The sequence below is a fragment of the Papaver somniferum genome, chromosome 7 (assembly GCF_003573695.1).
Source record: "Papaver somniferum cultivar HN1 chromosome 7, ASM357369v1, whole genome shotgun sequence".
NCBI lineage: Eukaryota > Viridiplantae > Streptophyta > Magnoliopsida > Ranunculales > Papaveraceae > Papaver > Papaver somniferum.
Window position 1 is genome coordinate 9,683,460 of NC_039364.1, and position 25,482 is coordinate 9,708,941.

At 36.9% G+C, this 25,482-nt stretch overlaps 2 protein-coding genes across 5 annotated transcripts; both read right to left on the reverse strand.

Annotated features, from left to right (window-relative positions):
• Window positions 1–1,203: 1,203 nt before the first annotated feature.
• LOC113295356 lies at window positions 1,204–6,178 on the reverse strand. Of its 4 annotated transcripts, XM_026543695.1 has the most exons (14): window positions 6,074–6,178; window positions 5,638–5,662; window positions 5,493–5,546; window positions 5,338–5,389; window positions 5,166–5,239; window positions 4,937–5,067; window positions 4,694–4,826; window positions 4,401–4,537; window positions 4,198–4,323; window positions 3,026–4,087; window positions 2,187–2,900; window positions 1,965–2,078; window positions 1,712–1,770; window positions 1,204–1,631 (listed from the first exon to the last, which is right to left on the reverse strand). In XM_026543695.1, exons 2-14 carry the CDS (start codon window positions 5,660–5,662, stop codon window positions 1,628–1,630), a joined length of 2,685 nt encoding a protein of 894 aa, XP_026399480.1. In that variant the 5' UTR covers window positions 6,074–6,178; the 3' UTR covers window positions 1,204–1,627. The 4 variants fall into 4 exon arrangements, with proteins under 4 accessions (XP_026399480.1, XP_026399482.1, XP_026399483.1 ...); XM_026543697.1 differs by having other exon boundaries at window positions 4,401–4,528; window positions 5,638–6,080; XM_026543698.1 differs by having other exon boundaries at window positions 4,198–4,296; window positions 5,638–6,080.
• A 51-nt stretch (window positions 6,179–6,229) lies between these two features.
• On the reverse strand, window positions 6,230–8,431 carry LOC113295358. Its single transcript, XM_026543699.1, has 3 exons — window positions 8,307–8,431; window positions 7,935–8,141; window positions 6,230–6,736 (listed from the first exon to the last, which is right to left on the reverse strand). The coding sequence occupies exons 1-3, from the start codon at window positions 8,350–8,352 to the stop codon at window positions 6,414–6,416; spliced, it is 576 nt and encodes a 191-aa protein (XP_026399484.1). The 5' UTR covers window positions 8,353–8,431; the 3' UTR covers window positions 6,230–6,413.
• Between the last annotated feature and the right edge of the window lie 17,051 nt (window positions 8,432–25,482).

Genomic DNA, 25,482 nt, shown 5'->3' on the forward strand with positions numbered 1-25,482 from the left:
ATGTTTGTAGTACATACACTGGATATGAACCCTAAATTTTTCAGATTGTACTTAAAGTTTTTGAACCAGATAATTTACTTTTGGCAAAGAAATAAGTTAATCTTTAAGACTTTATCCATTTATCATAAATTAATTTTGTGGGTTAAGTTGCAAATTTAGGAAACAATAAGGAAGAAGAAATTATATTGGTTGGATAGAGATGGAAAGCATATGCTTGCCAGTGAAATTGACTTATCATGTCACTATTTGTTTTTTTTAGAGGGATAGTCGCACTCAAGCATCATCCTTTTTAGAAAATGAATTCTTGTTTAAGAACCCAGACCCTTTTGCTTATTGTTAATCACAAAACTTTTTATATTTTATTTTGTTAATTTTTTTCAAAAAATAAATAAATTGTTTTTTTTTTTTTTGGTTATGTATGGAAAAACGTGTGATGTTGTACTAAAACATAGGGCATTACTTCTAGTGAACCTTCTCCCCCAAAATGATGAAAAGAGTTGGGCATTACATCTCTAAACAAGCAATTCCAAACCAAATTTTGGGACAATAAAACAAGGTTTCGAGCTTATCTATAATTCTATATTTTAGATTTTTCATTTGAGTTTTGTGTTTTCTTTCTTAAGTAAATCCCAAGTTTTGATTTAACTTATTTATTCCAATTTAAGTGGAATCTTCCTAGTGGAGCAAAGGCTGTTCAGAAGACGACTTCTCAAATCCATCGGGGGAGTCGTGAACATGGTAAGGTGCACCTAAGAAAAGTGGGACCCACATGATCCGAAACACCCTTGCGTCCACGGGGCGAGGATTCCAACTCTGCGAGAGAGGGGACAGACAGAGAATGCAATTTAGGACCAAAGTGGCATGATTACATTTTTAAATGTGGAACCTATTTTGCTAAAAGCAGATTAAGTTTTTCTTTAAAAGAAATGAACAGCTGAAAATACATTATATTAACAAAAACAGACAATTAACTAACAAGTGACGTGACGTTTTTTTTAACGAATCATAACTTCATATTCTTGGATGGAATTGATAATCCACCAAAAGGCTGAAACCACATGTTTTGTGAAAAATAAGTATCTTTCCTTGCAACACCAAAAACAATTGCAACAAAAACAATGGGATTTTTTGGTTAACCATTTGTGTCAAATTCTCCTTTTGTTGGTTCACCTAAAAGAGAGAGCACAAGTTGCACAAAAGATATACTCCCTTAAAGTAGTACAGTGTGGTGTATAAAGAAAGATAATACTACTACATTCATTGAATAGACTCTAATTTCTTGACATTGACCTAACCAAAGACGGATATGGGTACAAGAAGATAGAGTTAAGTGACAAAATATAATGTGTGCATCTTTGTGGACCATGCACCAGATCTTGAATGAATGGACGACCTAATAGCTGTGTACTAGAACCAGAAATTGCTCCATTTTAAGCTTACATGTGTGCATTTTTCATCTAGACAGGAAAATTTCTTATTATTGCATTTTTCGTCTAAATCTATACAAAAAGATTAAGAAAGACGCATATTCGGAAGACATTGGCTGTGAATTCCGTAAGGACAAATGATTGTGATCAACGTGCAGCTGAAAACGATATGTAATCGGATATCCACCAGCCGACGTAGTTTATCTGTAAGCAGGATTGTGGAGCTATCAAAGATTCAGAAATGCACTGAATGCAGGGGAAACATGTGAGAAAGTTGTTCATACCTTTCTCTAGCAAAAATAACAAGGGCCCCAAATGCAACTATGGCTGCAACCTTTCCTGCCTGCAGGATGCATAAAGAACACATGTTTCATATCCTGTATACTGATTATGCTTGTTGAAATTTGACTACATTTTGTGAAGACTTGAGGATTCTTATCTCATACGGATTTTTATGAAAAAGTGTATAATGATCGGAGACCACTATAATCAGTAGGTAAAAAGTTGATGGGGACTGAGATAAAGAGATGGAAAAACCTGTCCAATGAGTCCTTCGATAACATTTTGTGGCCCTTCAAGGTTGGATTTTCTCGTATCATCAGGAGGTTTCCCGATTTTCTGCACCTCACCACAAATGTTGTGCAAATTTTGCTGAACAAAATAAGCATCAACAATCAAAACAATTCAATGAGTAACTAATTCGAATATGATCTTCAATTGAAAATATAAAGTCCAAACAAAAAGTAACAAAATTTGAACCTCATTTGTGATGTCTGTTTGGTATGAATTATTCTCCCCCCGATCAATTTCTGAGAAGTTACTACTACCTCCCAAAAGATTCATTAATTGCTTACTTCCAGTTGTAATACATACAGGCCTCGATTCATCTGTGAGTATGCAACTTCCTGAATTACTAACCGGATACTTTTTAGCCCTATAATCTTCTGGCAGTTGTGTTTTGCCACATCCAGATTCAACTAATATCGGCTTCTCTATATGCTGTGCACACATTCTCAGTTGGTACGCGATATTAGGATGTTGATCCGTCTCGAGAAGCTTGGTAGCAGCAGGCATTTGACTTGGAGAAGTAGTTGCCTCTATTAGCTGTTCCTGAGACGGGTCTTGTTCACATAACTTATCTCTTCCATCCTGATCCAAACTAACTGGAATTTGTTGTCTGATCTCACTTGCACTTTCTTGCAAATTCCTCTCCTGAGTCTTCACTGCCGCCGAAAACCTTGACCCCATTTCTGCAGCTATTTGTGTGTTGTATGTCTTTGACTCTTCCTGTGATGTTTCATATGCATGTCTACCTTCTTTTCCATTTTGCTGCAAACCTCCATCTTTTGTTTCTCTAATGTAATTCAGATCTTTCATAACTTCCTTCACTGTTGGTTCTGCTGGAGAAATGTTAAATTTACTCTTCATTGGCTGGGTTCTGATAATCGGTGGATCAGCACGAATCACCTGTCCCTGCAAAGACAATTTCCTCACAATCTCAAGATTCTCAACAATGAAAAGAACTGTAGTGAAGAAATTACTATTTCTTTCACAGATATAATGGATCGTAAGCTTTCATGAAATATATAGAAAATCACCTTAGCTTGACTAGTTTCGAAAGCACTTATCATCTTCCTTACGTTACTTGGAGTTCTTTTCACTACACTAGGCTTCTCAGGAATAACAACACGGTCTTCTTCCAATTTGCTAGAACGTGAATGGGCCCCAAAATTTCCATGTACCAGCATCTTGCTCTTGTTCAGCATCTGTACTTCTCCAAATTTGCTTGAATCTGAATGGTTGTCAGGATCCTTAAGTGATGAAGTGAGGTTCGCTGGGATATCGGTGGGGGGTATCAGAGTCTCGTTGGTGTTCAAACTTCGCTCTACCTCAGATTTGGTTGAAATAGAATAGTTACCCGGATGAGAATTTAACTCCACAAGTGAGGAAATGCGCTTAAGTGGGATATCAGTGGGAGATCCTGGAGTCTTGTTCTCATTCAGGATTTGATCTTCTTCGAATTTGCTTGAAACTGAATCCTCTGATGAACGGGAATCTAACTCCTCAAGTGATGAAATTGGCCTCACTGGAATATCAGCAGGAGGTAACGTAGACTTGCTCTCGTTTAAGTCTCGATCTACTCCAATTGTGTCTGAAGCTTCCAATGAAGAAATGGCTCTCATAAGAGTATCTGACGAAGTTAATTCAGTACCAGTAATCTTTACAATACGATTCTCTGGTACTTCTTTTACATCAGGACCTAAAGATGTTTTCGATAAACTGGTACTAGTTGGAATAGCAACAGGAGGCATCGAAGTCTCATTCTCATCAATAACTTTCTCATCGGATTTCCCGTCAGGGATTTGAAGCTCTTCTGACACTACAACCGTAGATAAAGTAATTCCTTCACCGGAATTTGTAGGAATATTTACCGAAGTTAGCGGAGTCTCAATCTTGTCGATGACTTTCTGAGGGATATGAAGCTTTTCTGACAACAGAACTGTTGATAAAGTTCCTTCACCAGAACTTGTAGGAACTTCAACAGGAGGTACCTGAATCTTCATCTTGTCAATATCTTGCTTTTCGGCTTTAGCATGATGGATTTGAGGCTCTTCTGTCACCAGAACTGTTGACAAATCATCCCCTCCATCTACATCACTCTACAATATTTGTAAATACAGTGTCAGCGGAATTCAACAAGTTTTCGATGAACAATTCGACTAGAATAGTAAAATAGAAGAAAGAAAAGAGATAATAAATAATGCTTAACTAGAATTGGTTCCTCTGACCGATCGAGGATAATTTCCTGGCTATCTGCTATGCCCGGTATTGAATCCTTCCTGTGACTACTAGGAGTCTGCAATGGATTCTTTAGGATAAAAGCAGATTTGGGATCCTGTATTCATTTACGTTCTGTTGAGAAAGGGTACAAGGAGAGGGAAATGAAACTTAAATGGCAATCAGATCCTTAACTGGATGCGCTAATTGAGCAGCCAGAACTCCATCTTCATTTAATGAATCAGACATGTCTTTGCTCCGATTATCAGCATTTCTGGGAAATTCTGCACCACTGCTCTCAGCTTCTTTTTGCACAAGCCTTTCTGATGAATCTTGAGAAAATGCACCACTCCAATATCAACAAAAATCTATTCAGGACAAATTCATAAAAAGATCATAAATGCAACTAAGAACTTGTTTCATTGTTTCGTTCTTTAATTTTTGAGTTTCGTATTTACAAATTCTATTTGATTAAGCTAAGACTGAACCTGTGACCTCGTGGTTGAGAGACATAGATGACGACCCAGCGTTACTACGAAAGCTAGCCAATGCAGCAGCTTCTGAATGTCTGGCCCTATCAATGAGAATCTCCTCTTGTTTTTTCTTCATCGCAATTTCTCTCTATATAAATATGACATTATGAATCAGAGAATGTTTTGAACTTCGAAGACTATCCAAAGTAGAACAAGAAGGTTCCGAGATCTAATGAAAGAAAGAAACACAAAACATACCAGTTCTTGGATTCTCTTGCGCTCTGCACTATTGAGAATGAACTGCAACTTCATGTGCAGTCTCCCACCTCCATCAAGGACGAAAAAATCATCCACAATTCCTTTCTCAACTACCGACATGCTCGCCACACCTGCTTGACAGGGAGGAAGAGAAAAGGCAAGCAACCTTGAAAGCAGATAAAAGAAAGAACCCAATTTCAAAAGGAACAAGGCGAATTGAAGGAAGAACCTGTTCGGGACAGTTCTTTGCCCTCAGCATCATGGATTGTTACGATAATGTTATCACGGAGAGTCATTAATGGGCTGTACAAATCAACACTCAGTTACACATACATTGAAGGAAGAATTCATAAAAATGCAAAGGAAATTAAAAACATGAATTCATGGGTTGATTTGCTTACAACGAAAATTCTCCTTTATCCCATGTCCGGAACTCTCTCTTCCCAATTGACACTGCAATTTCAAACCCCAAAAATTCCCAATTAAACAAGAACTGAAAAATGCAAGAATCGAACTCAATTAAGCTCAAATTATCAAGCAAAAGAAAATTGCATACCTTTAATTGATATCGTCCAAGAAGAGGAAGATGGAAAATCCAATAAATCGAACACTGAAGAGAGAATTAAAAAGCACAAATTAGCTGGTAAATTGAGTTATTGCTAAGAATGCAAGGGGAGAGATATCAGTTGTAGTAGCAGTACCTGAAACTTGAATTGTTCCTGGCATCTGAAAACAAAAGAAACCAAGAGAAAAAACTAAAAAAATGAGAAAAGTCAGTGAATGAATTTAAAGTGAAGTAATGGCAATTGTGATTGAGCGAAGGAATTAAGAGTGTTGAAGTAATGGTAATAGTGATTGAATGAAGGAATTAAGAGGGTTGTATGAGTGGATTTGGTTGGTTGGAGGGAATTCTCTGTTGTGGGGTCTATCCCACTTGATAAATTACCAACCTCTCAACACATGCAAGAGAAATCTCTGCTCTTTGTCTCATTCTCTTTCAAAAGTTGGAACAAAGGGTTCTAAGTTTAGGGTTCACTTTGGATTTTGGAGATGGTTTTCTGGGGTATAGGAATAGAACCTAACCAAGGGTAGAAAAAATCAGGATAGAGTCTCGATTTACGGTCAGGATACTCTTACACTGGTTTTGGGAGTTCTGGCTTTGTTTGGGGTGAAGATATCCTCATCTTCTTTATTTTCTTTTGCCCAATCTAAAAGCTTCTGAGTCTGACATATGAAATGTGAACTGTAAACCTTAAAACTGTAAAAGCAACAACAATTAGTATTCTGGACATGTAATCTTGAAAGGGGCAAATTTCATTCACAAAAGCGTAACAGTCGATATCCCACAGAAGAAAAGAAAATCCACAATCATTCACAAATAAACACCAGGGACAGAGAAAAGAGAGACGAAAGTCTAGTAATCTGGACAATAAGTAATCTCCAAGTTAGTGGAACAAGAACTATTCAATTTCAAACTTTAAATGCTTGGAATGGTTTTTGACCGGATGAACGCTTTGAGTACTGCTTTCTCTTCATCAAGCTTTTTCTTCTCCTCTGCACTTGTGGGTTTGACTTTTCTCTTCTCTTCCAAAATCCATTTGTAGAGCTCGCGCTGCTGTTCAGCTGGGATGGGAGTCTGTGGCTTCACAGGCTGTGCAATAGGCTTCACAGGCTCAGTGACGGATTGTTCAGAAATTGGAGCAGTTGTAGTTGAAGTTGCGCTGGAGGGGGCAGAAGCGGCAACTTCATCGTCCTCTGCAACTAGTCTTTTCTTTTGTCCTGACCTCACAAACAGGTATGCTACAAAAGATGCAACCAGACAAGTAAACATCGATCAACCAGTGAAACGGAAAACTTTTAACACGCATTTGAAATAAGAATCAAAACCTACACAAAGAAGAATTCGGACCAAAAGTGACATAAAACTCTAGCGAGTCAGGAATGAAATGAAACACCATGTAAAGTAAAGCATGCTCAAAAAGTTACACGCAAGAATATGAAAAACCAATTTGCTAACCATCAGGAGGCCCTAGTCACTGTAAGCACAAAACATCACCAGATTCAAACCCAAATAATATCCTAAGAGCTTCAAATTCATCATACTGAGCATTCCCTAGCTTTCCCTAGGTGCTTCTCCTAGGTCCTAGCTCTCCCTTTTCATCAAATAATAACTTCCTGGGAATTCCATCTCCGCCTTTACACTAGAAGCGAATACTAGACACTACAGTACCACACCATGTCCTGCAATCTCGACACACCCAGTACCAACATTAATGACTGCTAAACAATATTGAGCATGATCACTCTGTTATGCGATAAGGAAATGACGAAAGGAGCTGTAATTTCTCAGTTCCAATTTGGCTGTGTGAATTTGATAGCAATTTTAGCAAAACGTCATTTGATACCTAATACACCTTCGTCCTTCGCTTACATTTCTAATCAATCACCACTTAGTTACAGCTATACTGAAAAAATCAGCTTGTAGCCTGCAACCAAGAACATTCATACAAAAGCCAAATATCCAACATCAATACTCAGATCCAAATGGCAACTAAATCTTAATCTGCCGGGGCTGTTAATACTCAGATTCATATTTTCTCCAATCCCCAGCAAGGAAAAAACATCTTTCATGATAACTCCAGCGGCTAGTAACTAGCAAGTTGATGTATCATAAAAACTTTCAATCATTTGAAGAAATCCCTCAATGAAGACTAATACCACCAATCATAGTAGCTTCGAAATGAGAATTTTCTATCTGTACCTAAGATATCTTCAACAAACCCCCCAATCAGAAATCCCCACAAAAAAAAACCCTAAAAACCTACACAAAACTTCCTCACCACCTAAAAAAACCCCAAATTCACAACAACCCAAGTTTCAAAATCAATTCAAAATTCTAGGGTTTCATTCAATTTGATTAAAAAAAAAACATAATCACAATCAAAATCACTCAAATCAAAATAACATTCAGAGAAGGGAAGGATGATGAAGAACAAACCCCCAATCCCAAGATTCACAGTTAAGAGAATAGGCCAAACAAACTTATATCTTCTAGCAAACGATTCCTTATGAGGTGGAAACCCAGAATAAGATCCTGATGTTGATGCAGTTGTTGTTGCTGCTCCCCCTGCCGCTGCCGATGGTGGTGGTGGTGGTGGGTTTGGTCCTCCTGTTGGTAAAGAAGACATTGTTTTCTTCAACTGCGCTGTTCGTTTCAATGATTCAGTCACACCCAAAATAAAAATTGATTAGAAATCTTCAATTAATAATAATACAAATTTTTTTTTTATATAAACAAGATATTTTTCTTTTTACGCTGAAAAAGAATCTAGTAAAAGATGGTGATGATGAAAGGAGAATTGATACTTACATTTCTTAGGTTTATTGGAGTAAAGTTTTGGACCTCCTTCGCTCATGTCTCTTAGCTTTTGATTCTTCCTGTTTGCTCTCTAAACTTTTGAGGTCTAGTACTGTACTGTCATTTTTCTTTTTTACTTCACTTGGGTTAGTTTCTAGATTTATTCTTTTTTTTTTAACTCCTTTCCTTGTACCTTGTTTGTTTGGCTTTAATTAGCATTTTGAATCTGACTCAACAAGTCAGATGTTCAGATTGTTTATTACAAGTACTACATCCGATTCTTAACAAAAGATACTTTCACTTTTATAATTTTGCTTATTTTTAGGCAAAATTATAAAGTACCCCCGGTTTTATTTACCTCATTTTTTTGTTATCTCCGTTTATTATAAATTTTTTAAAGTGTCTCAACTGTTTAGTTTTTCCATCCTATGTAGTCAACACTAGTTTACTTTCTTTAAAGTTTACTTCTTTACCTTTTACTTGTTAGTATGTTTACCTTCTACATCATTTTTCCAATTTTTCGAGCTCGGTTCAGGATCGTGTCATCATTTTCAAGTTCGTTTCATCATTCCCTGAAAGCGTTCATCATTCCCATGTGTCTTGGGGTTTTTGGTTGGTGGAGAATCAATCTTCTACAATATTTTTCCAGTTAATCGAGTCCGGTTCAGGATCGTTACACCACTTTCAGGTTCGTCGAGCCTAGTTCAGGATCGTTACACCCTCTTTCAGGATCGTCGAATCATTTAACCTCTCTACCAAGGAGATGTAGTTCAGGGGTAAATATGACTTTTAATTGGAAAGATAACTGCCACCTAACACTTAACTGGATGGATTTTCCTTTTGAATAAAACAGGGTACTTTAGAAATTTTTTAAAAAACGGGGGTACTTTTGAAGTGTACATTTCAAAACAGGGATACTTTATAAAATGTCCCAATTATAAAAGTAAATAGGCAAAATTGTAAAAGTGAAAGTATCTCTTTTTAAAAGCCGGAGAGAGTATATTTAATATTACGTTTTTACGGGCGACTCAAAAAGCATTAAGGGAGATTTACTTAAGTCCCATCCAAGAAAGGCTGCTACAGGGTGTCTTAAAATAGAAATTGTCTATACCATCTTTCATCTTTGCACTAAATCTAAACCCATGTCATTTATTTTCATCTATCTTTGAATTTTTTTTTTCCTATCATTTTCAACCAAAGAAAGTTAACCAAACAAATTTCAGGTTAGTTGTTTGAAAATAAAACCCAAAATTTATTAGCCTTAAAGTTGAAAACTTAGAACATCAAAAAAAAAAATCGAGTTAAACAAACAAAAAAAATAAATGATAGTAGTTGTGATCCAAACTTAGGATTTACTTGCTTGAAATCAAAAAATTGGTACAAATTTCTTTTTAGGGTTTGCTACAGGGTGTATAAAGTAGATTTTATCCATCGATTATGGTATTTACCTACAGATTATGGTTGATGTTCTTAAGAACGTCAACAAACTCAAATTTTTGTACTAGGAATTAAGCACAATCGGTAGATAATGAACATCATTCGCTACTGATTGTGAAAGTAAAAGAAATTGAAATTTTATTAAGTTTTGAAAATCTCAATTTGGAGCTACTTTCACTATCGGTAGATAATGAACATCATTGACTGTCGATTGGGAAACTAGAAAACTTCGAAAGTTTTATTAAGTTTTGAAATTTTGAATTTAGGATAGTTTCACAATCGGTAGATAATGAACATCATAAAACTACCGATTGTACAGTCGGTAAATAATGACATCATTAACTAACGATTGGGAAAATTTTCAATTTGAGCTACTTTCACAATCAGTAGATAATGAATATTACGAAACTACTGATTCCACAAAAGTAGAGAAATTTGAAACTTTATTAGATTTTGAAAGTTTGAATTTGAGGCTACTTTCACAATTGGTAAGCAATAAACATCACAATACTACCGATGTACAATCGGTAGATAATGAACATCATTCACTACCTATTGTGAAAGTAGAAAAATAAAAAATTTATTAGTTGAAAAATTTCAATTTGGGGCTAGTGTCCCAATTAGTAAATAATGAACATCATGAAACTACCATTTATACAAAAATAGAGAAATTCAAAATTTTATTAGGTTTTGAAAGTTTGAGTTTGGGGATACTTTCACAATCAGTAGATTTTATGAACATCAACAAACCACCGATTGTGAAGGGTAAATTAGCATTTAGGAAAAATATGCCCATAAAGAGTGGATTCATATTAATTCATGATGACCATATTTTGTTTTACTAGTCACATTTAATTATTTTTGAGTCTCCCTTAAAAACGCAAGGATATTTAACTTTTATAAAATCGCTTTGGACCAAGGAAATTCATTATATTAAAGAGATATTATACTATCGACAATATTGTAAACTATTATTTTATTGATTGAATAATAATAATAATATCGATAATTAAAAAAACAACGTCACTAGGACTAAAATAGAAGAAAAAAAAGAGTAAGAGTTTACATGGGGTTAGTTGGAAGCCTGGAAACAAGTTGTGCCCCAGCTCTTTTTTGGATAGTTACACTTATCCTATGAAAAAGAAAACTTCCTATCTTAGAATTAACATCATAATTAGCTAAGAAATTTCTCATCCGGTTCAGAAAAACAATAAAATAATCTCTTAATTCTCCTAATGTAGAAAAGGTTAAAACCCTGAACTATGACCATGAAACGTGCATGTGTCCAAGTATTTGGCACGCTTGCGATTGATAGCCGCAGAAATGGCACGTCCCGGAGCGACGCTACGAAGTCCTTCACTTGTGAAGGGAAAAATCCCTGTAACGTCAATACAAGTGTCTTGACCATTCTCCTAGTTATATATAAGAATGTCAGTTGTTTTTAAGCCATTGACGTCCGCCAAAAATCTTAAAGAAGCCTCATTCCTAATAGCTACACCGACTTTGTTACATATATCCATGACCACATCACGAACCAAATCGTGTCTGAATTTGAGGCCGACTTCATTCGCATATTGGATGGCATGATCACCAAATGTATATATACTACGGCTACGGCATGGGCACACACTTATCCTTAGAAAAAAAAGGCACACCAAGACGATATTGGAATACATCCCTAAACTGTCTCGGCCCAATATTTTGGTTGAGCCCATCGATAAGAATTGCCTTTAAAAAATCCATATCATGAGCCATCTTGTTTCTCTGCCAAAGAACTGCATCTCTTGCAGAAACTGCAAACCCAGTAGAAAATTCTCTCTTAATAACATCAAAGTAACGAACTGCCAATGCTTTCATGGGGTGTGGGGCAATGTATTTGATATTGGAAGTGAAAACGGGGGTCTAACAACCACACCCAATATTTCGTTTAGGCAATCCGTATCAACTAGAAAGTCAGACTCAATCAAGAAAAATACATTCAAGAGTTATACCTAAGTTTCTCAAATCAATCTGCAATCGAATAGACAGAAATCTGTGAGACGAATTAATATGATAAACAACTTGAACGGTACCAAAGACCAATTTTCAAGTGCCAATCAATTTATATCAATAACCAAAGGTTGGATTATCTAATTGATTGAACTGCGCACAGCCTATAATATTTCAATTATATAAAAAATAATGCGGAAAAGAAATAACACAAACACCAGAAGTTTTGTTAACAAGGAAACCGCAAATGCAGAAAACCCCGGGACCTAGTCCAGTTTTGGACACCAAATTGTATTAAGTCGCTATAGACTCTAGTCTACTACAAATTAACTTCGGACTGGAATGTAGTTGATCCCTAACAATCTCACACTGATTAAGGTACAATCGCGTTCCTTACGCCTCTTGAACCACGCGAGATTCTACGCACTTGATTCCCTTAGAAGATCTCACCCACAATTAATTGTTGCTACGATCCAAAGTCGAAGACTTGATAAACAAATCTGTCTCACACAGAAAAGCCTATTGAATAGATAAATCTGTCTCCCACAGAAATACCTACGCGTTTCATTCCGTCTTTTGATAAATCAAAGGGACATGAACCAATTGATACACCATACTTATATACCCGAAGAACAGCCTAGTAATATCAATCACCTCACAATAATCTTAATCGTATGGAAGCGAACAAGATATTGTGAAATCACAAAGAATGAGACGAAGAGCTTTGTGATTAATTTGTATAACTAACCTGTCGGAGATAAACCTTGAGAAAATCTTATAGAAGATAGTACTCAATACGATAGAATAAAGTAAGACCAGAATACGGAACTACAGAGAAAATAGTTGGATCTGGCTTTAGAATCCGAATTAGGTCTTTGAGTTGTTAACTTATAGGGTTTTGGAAAAACCTATGGTTAAAGGAGATTCGACTCTAGTCGCAACTAGTATCACACATGAGGTGTGGATATTAGGTTTCGCAGTTGCTAGAGTTCTCCCTTATATAGTCTTCAAATCAGGGTTTGCAATCAATGTTACCTTGGTGACAAAGCATTCACTATTCACTGTTAGATGAAAACCTGATTAGATTCATGCTAATATCTTTCAACCGTCAGATCGAACTTAGCTTGTTACACACATATGGAATTTACCTTTATTTAAATATAGGTAACCGTACTTAAACGTGTACACTTGGTTGACTCAATAATAGTTAACCGAAGTTATCCATATGAACACTTTCATATCAAATTTTTTCTTCTTAAACAAAACTAGTTCAAATGACTCGAAAGAAACTAGTTATGGAGTTGTTCAATTATTTATATTTTCATAGAATTATACAAGACACAATGGAAACAAAATCGGTTTTGATTCACTTAAATCAATCATGAACATTATATCCACGATTTGCAAAGATTGCATTCCTTATTATATAAATTATATTAGTTCATGAGTAAACTGATTTTAGAACTTAATCCACTCAGGTATGCAAATGGGTATGCATATCTAAGTTGTCAGACTTGGTTTTTGTTCGCCAGTATGCAAACGGGTACGCATATTGTCGTTCACGACAACCTCAGTTGAATTAGTACGCATACGGGTGTGCATACTATGGTTCATGGACCTCAACTGTTAAACCAGTACACATATGGGTATGCATACTACAGTTCCCGTACTTCCACTGTTGAAACAGTACACATATGGGTATGCGCACCTAGTTTCAAGTTTTGAAATATATTTGCAAAGTTAGCATACAAGTACACATTTGTTCTAAACTCCCAATTCAATTATTGAAACATTCTTGTAAGACGAGAATAGCTGTCTCACAAAAACTATTAGCTTCAAAGCAATTTTCAAGTGATAAAATAATCAATACGAAGCATTCCGAGTCTGCATCAAATGACTGTCTCACACAAATCATGAAAGATGTTACCAGGCGATTTTTCACATGATCATATTTTGACTTTTGTCAATAATATAAGATGAACTTGGTTAAAGTGAAAGCTTACAACACATATTTCGAGAAATATGTAAGCGAGTTAAACTCAGCTCGAAATATCAAATGTGTATAAAGTAAAGTCTATATAAGTATACGACTTTTTGTCTCAATAGTAGATAGAATATAAATAGACTTCTGAGTGATAGATGAGCTCAAGTCTCCATATACCTTTTGTTGATGAAGTTCCACAAGCTTCCTTTAGTAGTTTTTCGTCTTCAGTCGATGAACGTCGTGAAGTCTAAACCTCAACTACACATTTTATCCTAATCCGAGAATTAGCTAAAAGTAGACTAGAAATTAAGACTTATAGTTTTGACAACTAAACTTGACAAACAAGCTTGAGATAACAACGCTTGCGAGTTCGACCAAGCAGTGCTCTAACAATCTCCCCCTTTGCCAATTTTAGTGACAAAACTATCAATACATATGGATTACAAAATGAATAAAATTTGTAGCTTCTCATCCAAATGCTTGATTTCCTTGGTTCTTCAACATTATTAGAAATCTTCGTCACTTCCAAGTACTCCAGTGATTCTGAATGTGTTCAACTCATCATCATAGTTGTTGAAGATCCATAACCATAACAATAAGAAAACAGTTGTTCTCAATCACTGGTATACAATGTCATAGTATTATTACACAGCATCAAAGTTCAATTGTATCACACCTCTGACAATAATACTATGGTGATGTGTATCACTCCCCCTTAGTCAATACTTCATCTCACCCCTAAAAAACGTAACATAATCAACCTTCTTGTATGTGTTCAGAACAGTGGCGACCTTGTCCTACGCGAGTTCTTGCATGGGAATAAAGAATTTCGAGACTCAAGTTGCTTCCTGTTAACGCAACTCTTATGAACATCATCTTTGGCGCTGAATAGTAACCTTGTGTATCAGCTGACATAAAAGCCAGCAAAGTAAGTCAGCCCAATGAGCAGGATACACTAAGGACCTTCAGCCCACAACCACTAGCAATTGCGTAAGAATTTATCTTACTCATATCTCTTTCAAAATATTCTTGCCTCAACTTTTTTGTTTCGATTAAAACCTCGTATCTACGATGTTTAGTCATTGGTACGATAGGTATCTTACTGAGAGATGCATGGATGCTGGAGCTAATATACATGCAATGGCACGTGTGTACACATATGCGTCCAATGACTCCTTACTTATAGTTTATATCCAAAACCAACTTGAATTTGATTCCCTTGATCGCTTTATGCCTTTGCACTGGATTTAGCGGTACAAGTGTTGGTAGTAACTAAAAGCTTTTGGGCAGGAGAGCATGTCTCATCATTCCAATGAATTTATCACTTGCGTGCAACTATGGAGAGAAAATACTCCATACTATAACTACAATTACTGTAAATGGGGGCGACATGGATCATAACAAGATAACCTGTTGGGAATATTAAATCATACGTTAATTTCTTAACCCCTTAATGTTATTAAGGGTTAAGAGGGGCTATGTGTGTAACCAATTGCAAACTATGGTGCATATGGGCCATGCCACAAGTTCAATATACAGTCCAGATTACCAGTCGTAGCTGCAGTTATGGGCCTCCAGTCATGGTTGTTATTTCGTGTGCGAACTTTTCTCCTAAACCCTATGGAAGATTCGTATTTGATCCAATCTTATCATAGGTTAGATAAGTAACATGAGCGGAAATGTCTCAAAAGAGACTTATCCAGAGACTCGATTAACCTATAAAGGAAGAAAAAAAAAATCGTAACTAAGGTATGCCTCCGAACCCTAAAAACTCATTTGGAAAACTCTATACTAACTTCAGCGGAGGGTTTTTTTGCAGGTACCCCCATTCCATTTGTCAGGAGGAGAAGATCGAGCATCAAACTCAATTGGGATTGTTTGTGGTGAAGACCAATTTTTGCCCAAACAATAACAACCTATTAAATTCGTTAGTAGAGTTCGGCTAGGAAGAAAATAAATAAAACTTGGTCGACCCTGTATGTTGCTTTTAAAAAATGAACAAGCATTGATTTCGGTTAGAAAAAGAAATAGCCGAGTAGTCCATGAAGAAATTCCTAGACGAATTTGTGTGCTGGTTTTAAAAAGCGACCAACCTATTGAAATTCAGCCAGACTAACCGAGGTTTAATTACCACTGTATTGTTTTTATACATGAACAGTCCATTGAAGTCGGCTAGATAAAAAAACAAAAACTTATCCGAACTCGGATAAAAAAATAAAGCGAACCTGCTCGAACCAAACTTAATAAAAAAGAAATTTAAATATTTAAAATAAATAATTATTAATATAATATAAGGACAATTGACCTTAACGAAAATATGTGGATACTGAGTATTGGATTTTACTTCGTACAGACCTGCTGCACTAGGATTTTTTTTCCTTTATATTTTTTCTTTTTTGATATGCGAAAACTGGACCCAGACCCCTATACAACTAATAATTAATCTATTAAAAACCTTTATGATGGGGATTGAACCCCTGACTTCCTCCTCATGTTGAGTCTAGTGGAGGAGGTAAGGTGTGACTTGTACAGTGCCACCACGTTAAGTAGGAGGGAGATTTTAGTATTGTGGCGAGGGAAGTAATTAGGCCCAAATATATCCCATTTTAAAGAGTGTTCCTATTTTTAAATATTTTCATTCTAAATTTTAATATTTTTAAATATTATAACAGTGAAAAAAAATTAGGGAGCCAGGATTAATCCTCGTTTTTTTTTCATGGCGAGGATTTATTCCTCGCCTATATTGAAATCCTCGCTCACCTTACCTGCTTTCGAGCAGAGAGAAAGGGGATTATAAATTTTCGAGGCTTTAGAGAAGTTCCTATGGAGCGAACAAACTCCAAGTTTGTTCATTTTTCTCCCACTATGGAATCAACAAACATGAAAAATGGATGTTCAAATCAATATATTTGTTGATATGAACATCGAGATGGACCGTCCAGTGCGCGCCTGTGGTAAGGACAGGCGATCTTGCCAAAAACGCGGACGTGTGAAGCTAAAACGCCAGCTCTTGCACTTCCAACGCGCAGTTTTACTTCAAGCGCCAACGTGCATCTTAGAAACGCCAGCGTCTGAATCCAAGGTTCTAACGACTCAATCTGAACGGCTGAAAAATCTTGTGATCCAACGGCTACATTTTTTGAATTCTATAAATACTCCTCATTTCAACTCTAAATTCACACATTTTATACATTCTTCACTCTCAAATCATCTCCAAAAATGCCTCCCAGAGTTCGTGGTGTTAGATTTACTCAACTAGAGGTTTTAGCTATTTGTAAAGCCTTTGTTTTTCACACACAAGAAGCTGTCTTAAGTAATATAGCCGAACCTACGTTGACTTTCTGGGAGAAAGTTTACAGAATGTTCACCGCTGAAACGGGGAACATTTATGGGCGTGATTCTCACAGATTGTCGCATCGTTTTAGTACAATTAGTATCAACGTATTGGAGTTCTTGGCTTTACCAATGGAGAATGACAAAAATAAGCTCAACGGTGAAGCCGAACATGAAGTGGAACCCAGAACTTTAGCGATGTGGCCAGTAACTCACGGCGGTCGTTCTTTCGACTTTCATGCTTCCACAAGATTGATTGGTGTATGGGTTACAATAATTGAGAGAATGACAGTTAGACTTGCGCCTTGGAAGAGAAGGTATCTCTCAAAAGCCGGAAGATTAGAACTCATCAACAGTACGTTGACGTCTATTCCGTTGTATTATCTTTCTCTTTTTCAGATTCCGGTGTCAGTAGCAAAGAAGTTAGAAAGACTCATGCGGAACTTCCTGTGGGGTTACACTATCTCTAAGAAAAGATTACATTGGAGGTCTTGGAAAAAGGTTTGTGTACCAAAGAGAGAAGGTGGTCTGGGTTTAAGAAATTTGAAGACAACAAATGACGCTTTATTAACTAAATGGTTGTGGAGATATGGAGAAGAGAAGACTAGTTTATGGAGAAAACTTATATATGAGAAATTTGGCGGAGTTGAAGAGGTTTGGTTACCAAAGGACTCAAAGAGAACTTACGGATTGGGGTTATGGCGTGGTATTCTTAATCAGTCTATACTCCTTAGAAATGGATCAAAAATTTCAGTGGGACGAGGTAACAAAACGAATTTTTGGAATGATGTTCGGTGTGAAAGCACCAATAGGAATTCCTAGATAAGAAAAAGGAAACTCACCAATCACACACCTCGCTAAACCAGCACACTCTTGAATGATATCTTGTTGTGTCTCTATACCCATCATGGAACTCTCGGTCAGATTAACTTTCAACCCTGTCTTATCTTTAAAGCTCTCTAAAACTTCTAAGAGTTTCCGAACCTCTTCTGCCTTTGCATCTAAAAAAACAATTGTATCGTCCGCAAATTGAAGGTGCGAAATCTCCATACCGTTTTCCTTAACATAAAATCCTTTGAGAAAACCATCTGCTTTTGCATTAATCATGAGCTTGTTAAACACTTCAGCCACTAATAAAAATAAGAACGGCGAAAGTGGATCTCCCTGTCGGAGCCCGCGAGAAGACTTAAAAAATCCTTTTGCTGCCCCATTAATAATAACTGAAAACCTTGCAGAAGAGATACAATGACGTATCCATCTTCTCCATTTCCACCCGAACCCTATCTTCCTAAAAACAGCCTCCACTGCCCCCCAAAGAACATGATCATAAGCTTTTTCCATATCCAGTTTACAAACAATTCCTTCTTTTCCTTCTTTCTTCCTCGAATCAATTAACTCATTGGTGATCAAGATCCCATCCAGAATTTGTTTATCGGCTAAAAAAGCTCCCTGGGACTGGGATATCAGATTTGGCATTACCAACTTTAATCTATTCGCAAGAACTTTAGATAAATTTTTATAAATGGTACTAACCAAGCTAATAGGCCGAAAGTCCTTCAACTCAACTGCATCATTCTTCTTAGGAATCAAGGAGAGAAAGGTGCAATTTAAGCGCCAATCTACAAACCCTTTCTCGTTAAATTCTTCCACCACTTTCATGAAGTCGTCCTTTATCACCTCCCAAGATGCTCGGAAAAATTCTATTGGAAACCCGTCAGGCCCTGGGGACTTACTTAGCTTGAAAGATTTCATAGTCGAAAGAATCTCTTCTTCTGAAATAGCTCTTTCCAGTAAAATGTTTTCTGTCGCATCAATTTTTGAAAAAGAAAGATCATCCAAGTTCACATACTCCACCTGATCCTTAGAATAAAGCTTTTCATATAAATCAATGACCTCTTTCTTAATGAGATCCTGACAAACCACCTCATTTGAGCCAATCTTTAACTTGAAAATCGCATTGTTCCTTCTATTCCCACTGGCCACTTTGTGAAAGATCTTTGTGTTTCTATCGCCATCCACATGCCAACGAATTTTAGCCCTTAACTTCCATCTCTTAGCAATCAGTACTAACACTTCATTGTAAGCCTGACGATGACTCGTCCTCTCTACAAACTCTACATCTGAAATAGGAGCCGCTGCTTCTTCTTTTTTTGTCCAAAACATCAATCAATATTTCTAATTCCCTCAATTTCTTATCCAGGTTACCAAAAGCCTCTTTACTCCAGCATTTTAGAATTGACTTTAACATTTGCAACTTCTTAGCAAAGATAAAGCTCGGCGACCCTTCAAAAAACATGTTATTCCACCAAAAAGGCATCATTTCTTTAAAGCTCGGATGCTCAAACCAGAATGTATCAACCTTGAACAGAAACGGACCAAAGACAATACCACCATCTTAGTGACAGAGGCGAGTGGTCGGAAACATGTCATCGTGAGGAAGACATTGCGCCATCAAAGGGAATTGTCCTCCCATCACCACTAACCAAAATCTATCCAGCTTGCACAAAATAGGACTAGACTGCATATTGTCCACGTGATACAACCCCATTCAGTGGTAAATCACAATGCTCGGTCTTCGTAAGAAAAAATCAAAGCGCCTCTATTCATCGGAATCACTCGGAATATTTTTCTGACGGGACTCTAATAACATTAAAATCACCACCTATACACCAAGGTAATTCAGGCCACTTCGCTCTCACTTCATCAAGCTCGGACCAAATTAACATTCTGTCTGCATCTCCCGTTGGACCATACACATTTGTAAGAACACAATCGAAACCATCACAAATTCTCGTGCCTCTGATGGAAAGACAATGAGTTTGAGCAAATGTTTCAACACAATTAAACGCAGCATCATTCCAAATTGTTAGGATCCCCCCCGATGCACCAATTGAATTTACTGCGGTCCATTGATACCCTGTTGAACCCCACAAACTCCTAACTGTATAGTCATTCATCACCTCCATTTTTGTTTCTTGAATAAAAATCACAGCAGCCTTTTCAAGTTTCACTAAAGAACTAATAGATGTATCCCTTCCTTGTCCCCAACCCTCTAATGTTATAACTTAGGATGTTAAAATCCATTAAGACAATTATCCCCCTCAATTGGCACTAATACTTCAGCATCTTCCTTCTTATCAAAATAGCTCTTCCTAGTAAATCTAACAATCTCACTTGATAAATTCTCTACTATAATTGATTCAAGTTGAGCAGATAATGGGAACTTGTCACAATACCTATCGTCTAGCCAATCATCCCAAAAAATTGAGAACTGAAAACCCTAGAACCTGATTGTTCCTTAGAAGAGATGTTACCTCTAGAAATTGACCCCCCGTGCAAGCATTCACATGAGAGTCCACGATTCCACTAGCTTCAATTCTTCGTCTCCTGTCTTCATTCACCTCACGGAAATCTGGAATTTCCACCGGATTAACAATTACTTCTGCCATTGACGATGCAGCTTCAGTAGAGAACCCTTGAATAATGAACTTCAAAAACCTTTTTTGTTTGAATCTTCTATTCCTATCAACCTTTTTAATTTTCAATTTTCGATTTACTCTCCAAACAAAGTCTTCTGTAAAACTTTTCCACATTTTGTCCTTTGCAAGCTCATCATCAACTAACTCGAATTGAGAAGGAGGAATATGATTATCATTCCCCTGGAAAATTACTGGAACACCCTGCAAAGGGTTAAAACATGGAGTGCCCCGAGAATGAACATTAATATTGCTAACGACACCCATTAAAGAAGCTTTTGTAGCAATAACTGGGCTGTTGATAACATCACCGTGCAGAAAATTAGTCGGCCCAAAATCTAAGCCCAAGTGAACCCCGTGCTCTTCAGGTTCCAGATTTAAATCACATATCGCCTTCTTTGCCTTCTTCTTATCAAGTTTAGAAGAAGCAGATAAGTAAGCACCCAATCCTAGACTCAAATCAAATAACAGACCCTTCCTCTCTAATTCACCCTCCAACGCAGCATAAGAACCCCTAGAAATATGACAAGGATCTTCGCATAACCCCTTGCACATTACCGAAAAACCTTTAGGCATTGCACATTCTGTTATAACTCTGTTCCCTAGTAGCATAGAGTCAGAAAACATTTTGCTATGATTTTCTAGGATTACAGAGCTTTGAGCTGGAGCATTAAATGCTAATTTCAGACATTGCGTGACATGTTGTACACCACATTTTTCACTCTCCGTCTCGGACTCCAACACGATCAGCTGGCATGTACCTTCTTTAGATGGAGCCATACTCTCCTCCTCTTGATTCGCCACCTCAAAATGAGCATGTGGGTCTTCTTGACTAGTCGCTCTCTCATTAATACCCTCTACCAAGGGTAGGAAAGGCTTAGTGTTGCTCGAAAGAACAGAAAAAAACTCTCTGTCTTCCTCTTGAGCTTTGTTGACCAGCTTCCTGATGGGACTAGACGAGTGAATTGTTTTCAAGAATTCAAATTCTGGACTTTTCTGTCTACCTGACGTAGAAGCAGCAACATTGAAATTCCTAGCTTGCCGGAGCTCAGTTACCGGAGATGGAGTGGATTCTGTGTTGCCCTTCATCTTATCATACTTCTCCACTAGAGTTTTAAACGGAGGATCTTTGACGCAGTCCTTGTTAAAAAAAGAGTCCTTTAAACTTTCTGTTGAATTGACCAGAGTACACATGATATTGTCTAAATTTCCTGTTTTGATAATTTCAATCAACAAAAACACTTCTCTTCCTTGAAGCGAAATTTGAATGGCTGCCGGAATACTCTCTATTTTCCCCGTAATACATATTGTAGCCTCAGAAATTTTGAAGAAACCACTGGTAGCTTTTGAAATAGCTATTAACTTCCCACATCTAAGACCAATTTGAATAAATGATTCCTCTGTCCATATATCAAGAGGAAGACCTTTTACTCTTAGCCAAATATGATTTTGAGAGAATAATTTAGGTACATCAGGTGATTGATCTGAGGACCATTTCTGAAATGAGATTTTGTTAGCATTGAATGTGAAGCATTTAATACGCATCACTTGTTGGAGTTGATTATCATTCTCTGCAATAAAGATTGCATGAGTGGAATCTACTTGTTTCAAACTTAAGTTGCGAGACCAACCCAATTTTTGTTTGATCGCAACAGCCCACATTTCTCCATCCCGGATTCCACCTTGAAATAGCACAGACAATTCCGAAATCTACAATTTCTTCTCTCTCATAACCAGGTTTCCACGTTGTAGTAAAAGTATTGCCTTGTTTCACTTCAACAGAATCATTGAGAGTTTTAGCAAAATTTTTGCTAATCTTTACCGCTGATTTTTCCACCCATTTAGGAAAGTCTGAAGAAGATGGAGCATAGTCCGATGTAGAAGTCTTTTTAGTTACCAAAATATCTAAATTGGCTGCCAGAGCTTCCCATCCCCATCTATCCTTACCTGCAGGAAAGCAAAACGATTTCCTTGTACCATTGCTGTTGGAGAATAAGAATCTGGTGGCTCTGATTATCTCCCCTTTACTATTTGATTGTCGCTCAAAGAACCATCTCGCTTGTTGTTCATTACATTTGATCTGATCATAAGCAACAGACGCTTTTCTATAGTGATGTCTTAGGAAGCCAATTAACATGTAGATAGATTCAAAAGACATAGACGCTTTCCAAAAGAAACCATAACCTCTTTCCACAATCTCTATATTGGATCCATCAAGTCTTGTACACAGGAAAGATGTTTTTTCTATCTCTAACCTCTTCACCGTAGAAGCCATGGTAACCAACAAAAGAACAGCCTTAAAAAAATTCGAAAAAGAAAGGACAATCAAGTTAAAGCACGGCTGATCAATATCTAACTAGAAGAGAACCCACCAAGCATGACCGAAGTAGCAAGGGACTAGGCTTCCACAAACCAGATTCCAATCAAAACTCCATTAAGAAGGAATACCCACCAAGCATGACCGAAGTAGCAAGGGACTAGGATTCAAACTCATTAGAGCAACCATACAGAGGAACAAGAAAATCTCATAGAAAATCAAAATCCAAAATCTTCAAAGGAATACCCTATAGATCTTAATACCAACGAAGCTAAGAACCCATGCTCCCTGGAAATCTCGGCCCCAAGGGGAAGGAGCAACCACCACCACTTGCTCCGTCCTTGGACGGCGAAGAAGTCAAGAGCTTAACCTCCCAGGAAATCCCGGCCCCAAGGGGAAGGAGCACTACAAATGTGTCCGTCCTTGGACAGCGGAGAAGTCAGGAGATTAAAGGGAAAAGCAGAAGGAAGGAAGAAAAAAAACCCTGAAAGGAGAAAGTTACCGGAGACTCCATGGTTCGATAACCCCTCAGGCCCTTATAAGCATTATAAGATGATCTCAGAATAGATAAAAAACAGGAGATACTTTCAAGATGAAAGGACAAGAAGAAAAGAAAAGAGATACACAAAAGCCATTGATCTTCTATAGATAGATGCCGGAGAAAAAGATCGGCAAACTCATTCGCACAGAGATCTCAATGGCACAGAAACCAAGTCAGAGAGGAAAGAGATCAGTTGAGAATATTCTATTTGTAAAATTCCAGTTGAATACGAGGCTAGCTAGTTTTCTTACTTGTCTTTCCGAAGCTTGAAGACGACCCTAGTTCCATTGAGGTTGAAATCTGGGAATCCATTTAGGTGCTCATAGATGCCATATGTATAGAATCCTGGGGAACCTTTTAGCATCACATATCTACAAGTTGTACAAAATTATTTAACCACTGATATTCCAACTATCTCCACTGGTATTGAGTATCAAAAAGAGTAAATAGAGAAAAACAAAAGAATATCGATCGGTTCATACCTTATGTCCAAGTTGAGGGGAGCCCAATCTGTTCTGTTTGAATCTGATGAAGCCGAGGAATTCCATGTTCTTGTGAAAGAAATTTCAACTTGAGTTTCATTTTGAACTATTACCTTAAAACTAGTTCCATTAATCCTGCAAAACTCATTTCATTTCATGAATTCAAATGTTTTACTACTTTTGCTACTTTGATAATGTCACTAAGATAATTTTCTTTTAACTTACAAAAATTGTGATCCTCTGTTTCCCCTTTGGCTCCAGTGCAGATCCCAGTACCTATAGATCCATCAACCAATTAAAGAAAAAATAAAGTCTAGGTCAAAGTCAAAGTCAAAGCCAGCAGTAGGTAATGTAGTTGATCAATAAGGGTAGCAGAGCACAGATATGTATACCCTCTATTATGTTCTTCATTGGCGATTTCTAGCAAGTTATCCGTACCGTTGTACTGAACTCCAGTGACTAATCCTAATGGATTGGATATATTCACTTGAACTAACCCATTATTCATCACTACCTTCAACAAACAGCAGCAAAAAACTCTTGAATGACCTAGAAAATACACCGGAACTTCTCCAAACTGTATCCTAATAGAAAATAAAACAGGAAAAGTAAAATTTACTCACCTGGCTATCTTGTACATACAATTTTACACCGTCTTCAAGATTGCTCAAAGCTGATGTGTCCCATGCGTAATTGTTGATTAGAATTAACAATAACAAGTAGCGTAACGTGGATGTACAAGAAGTTTTCACAGATGACATCATTTCTGCAGATGATCATCAATTTTGCTATTTTGTGCACTCTAGGTAACAAGAAAATGTACATATTAGGTCTTGTTGATAGAAGAAAGGCAAAAGAACAACAATCAACCTGGAAGATTGTAAATGTATGACATTGATATTGTTTATATATGTTAAATTGGTAATTGTTTATGACCTTTCTGTTAAAATATGGATGAATAATCTTTGAAGACTCTCATTTAAAGTAAAAATAAACACAAGATCGTGGAGTGACCGGAATGAGTTTTATCTTTTATTAGCTGTTTAATTCCGAATATAATACTCCCTCCGTTCCATTTTAGATGAGTGTTTAGGATTATTTTTTTTGTTCCATATTACTTGAGAGTTTTCATATTTTCCCCACAAAACTACCAACAATACTCTCACAATTTTTCTTGGAACCATAAGTTTATTTTTAAATACGCTAATAGTAATTAATGTTTGAAGACTTTTCTCAAGGGCATAAATAGAATTTTTTTGTATCTCTCTCCATTTCTTAATCTGCGTGAAAACTTCCAAAACATCATCTAAATTGGGACGGAGGGAGTATCTCATAATTTGATGAGGGGGAAAGAGAGAGAGGGAAAAGTTATACGAAGAGTTAAGGCGAAGAGAAGTAGAAGTTGGGTGCAAGTCAGTTGTCTTTTGTTTTTGTTCTTTTTTTCCGAAAGAGAGAAGCGTAACAATCAACATCATTGTTGTGATTTTCACTTTTTTTCCAAAACGTGAGAGAGGAACTTTTTTAAGGTATTTATGTTGATTCTTAGGCTTCATCTACACCATCATGACATATATAAACGACAACAGAATTGCAAATTTTCATCACTACGTAGGTTCAGGCCTAATTTTA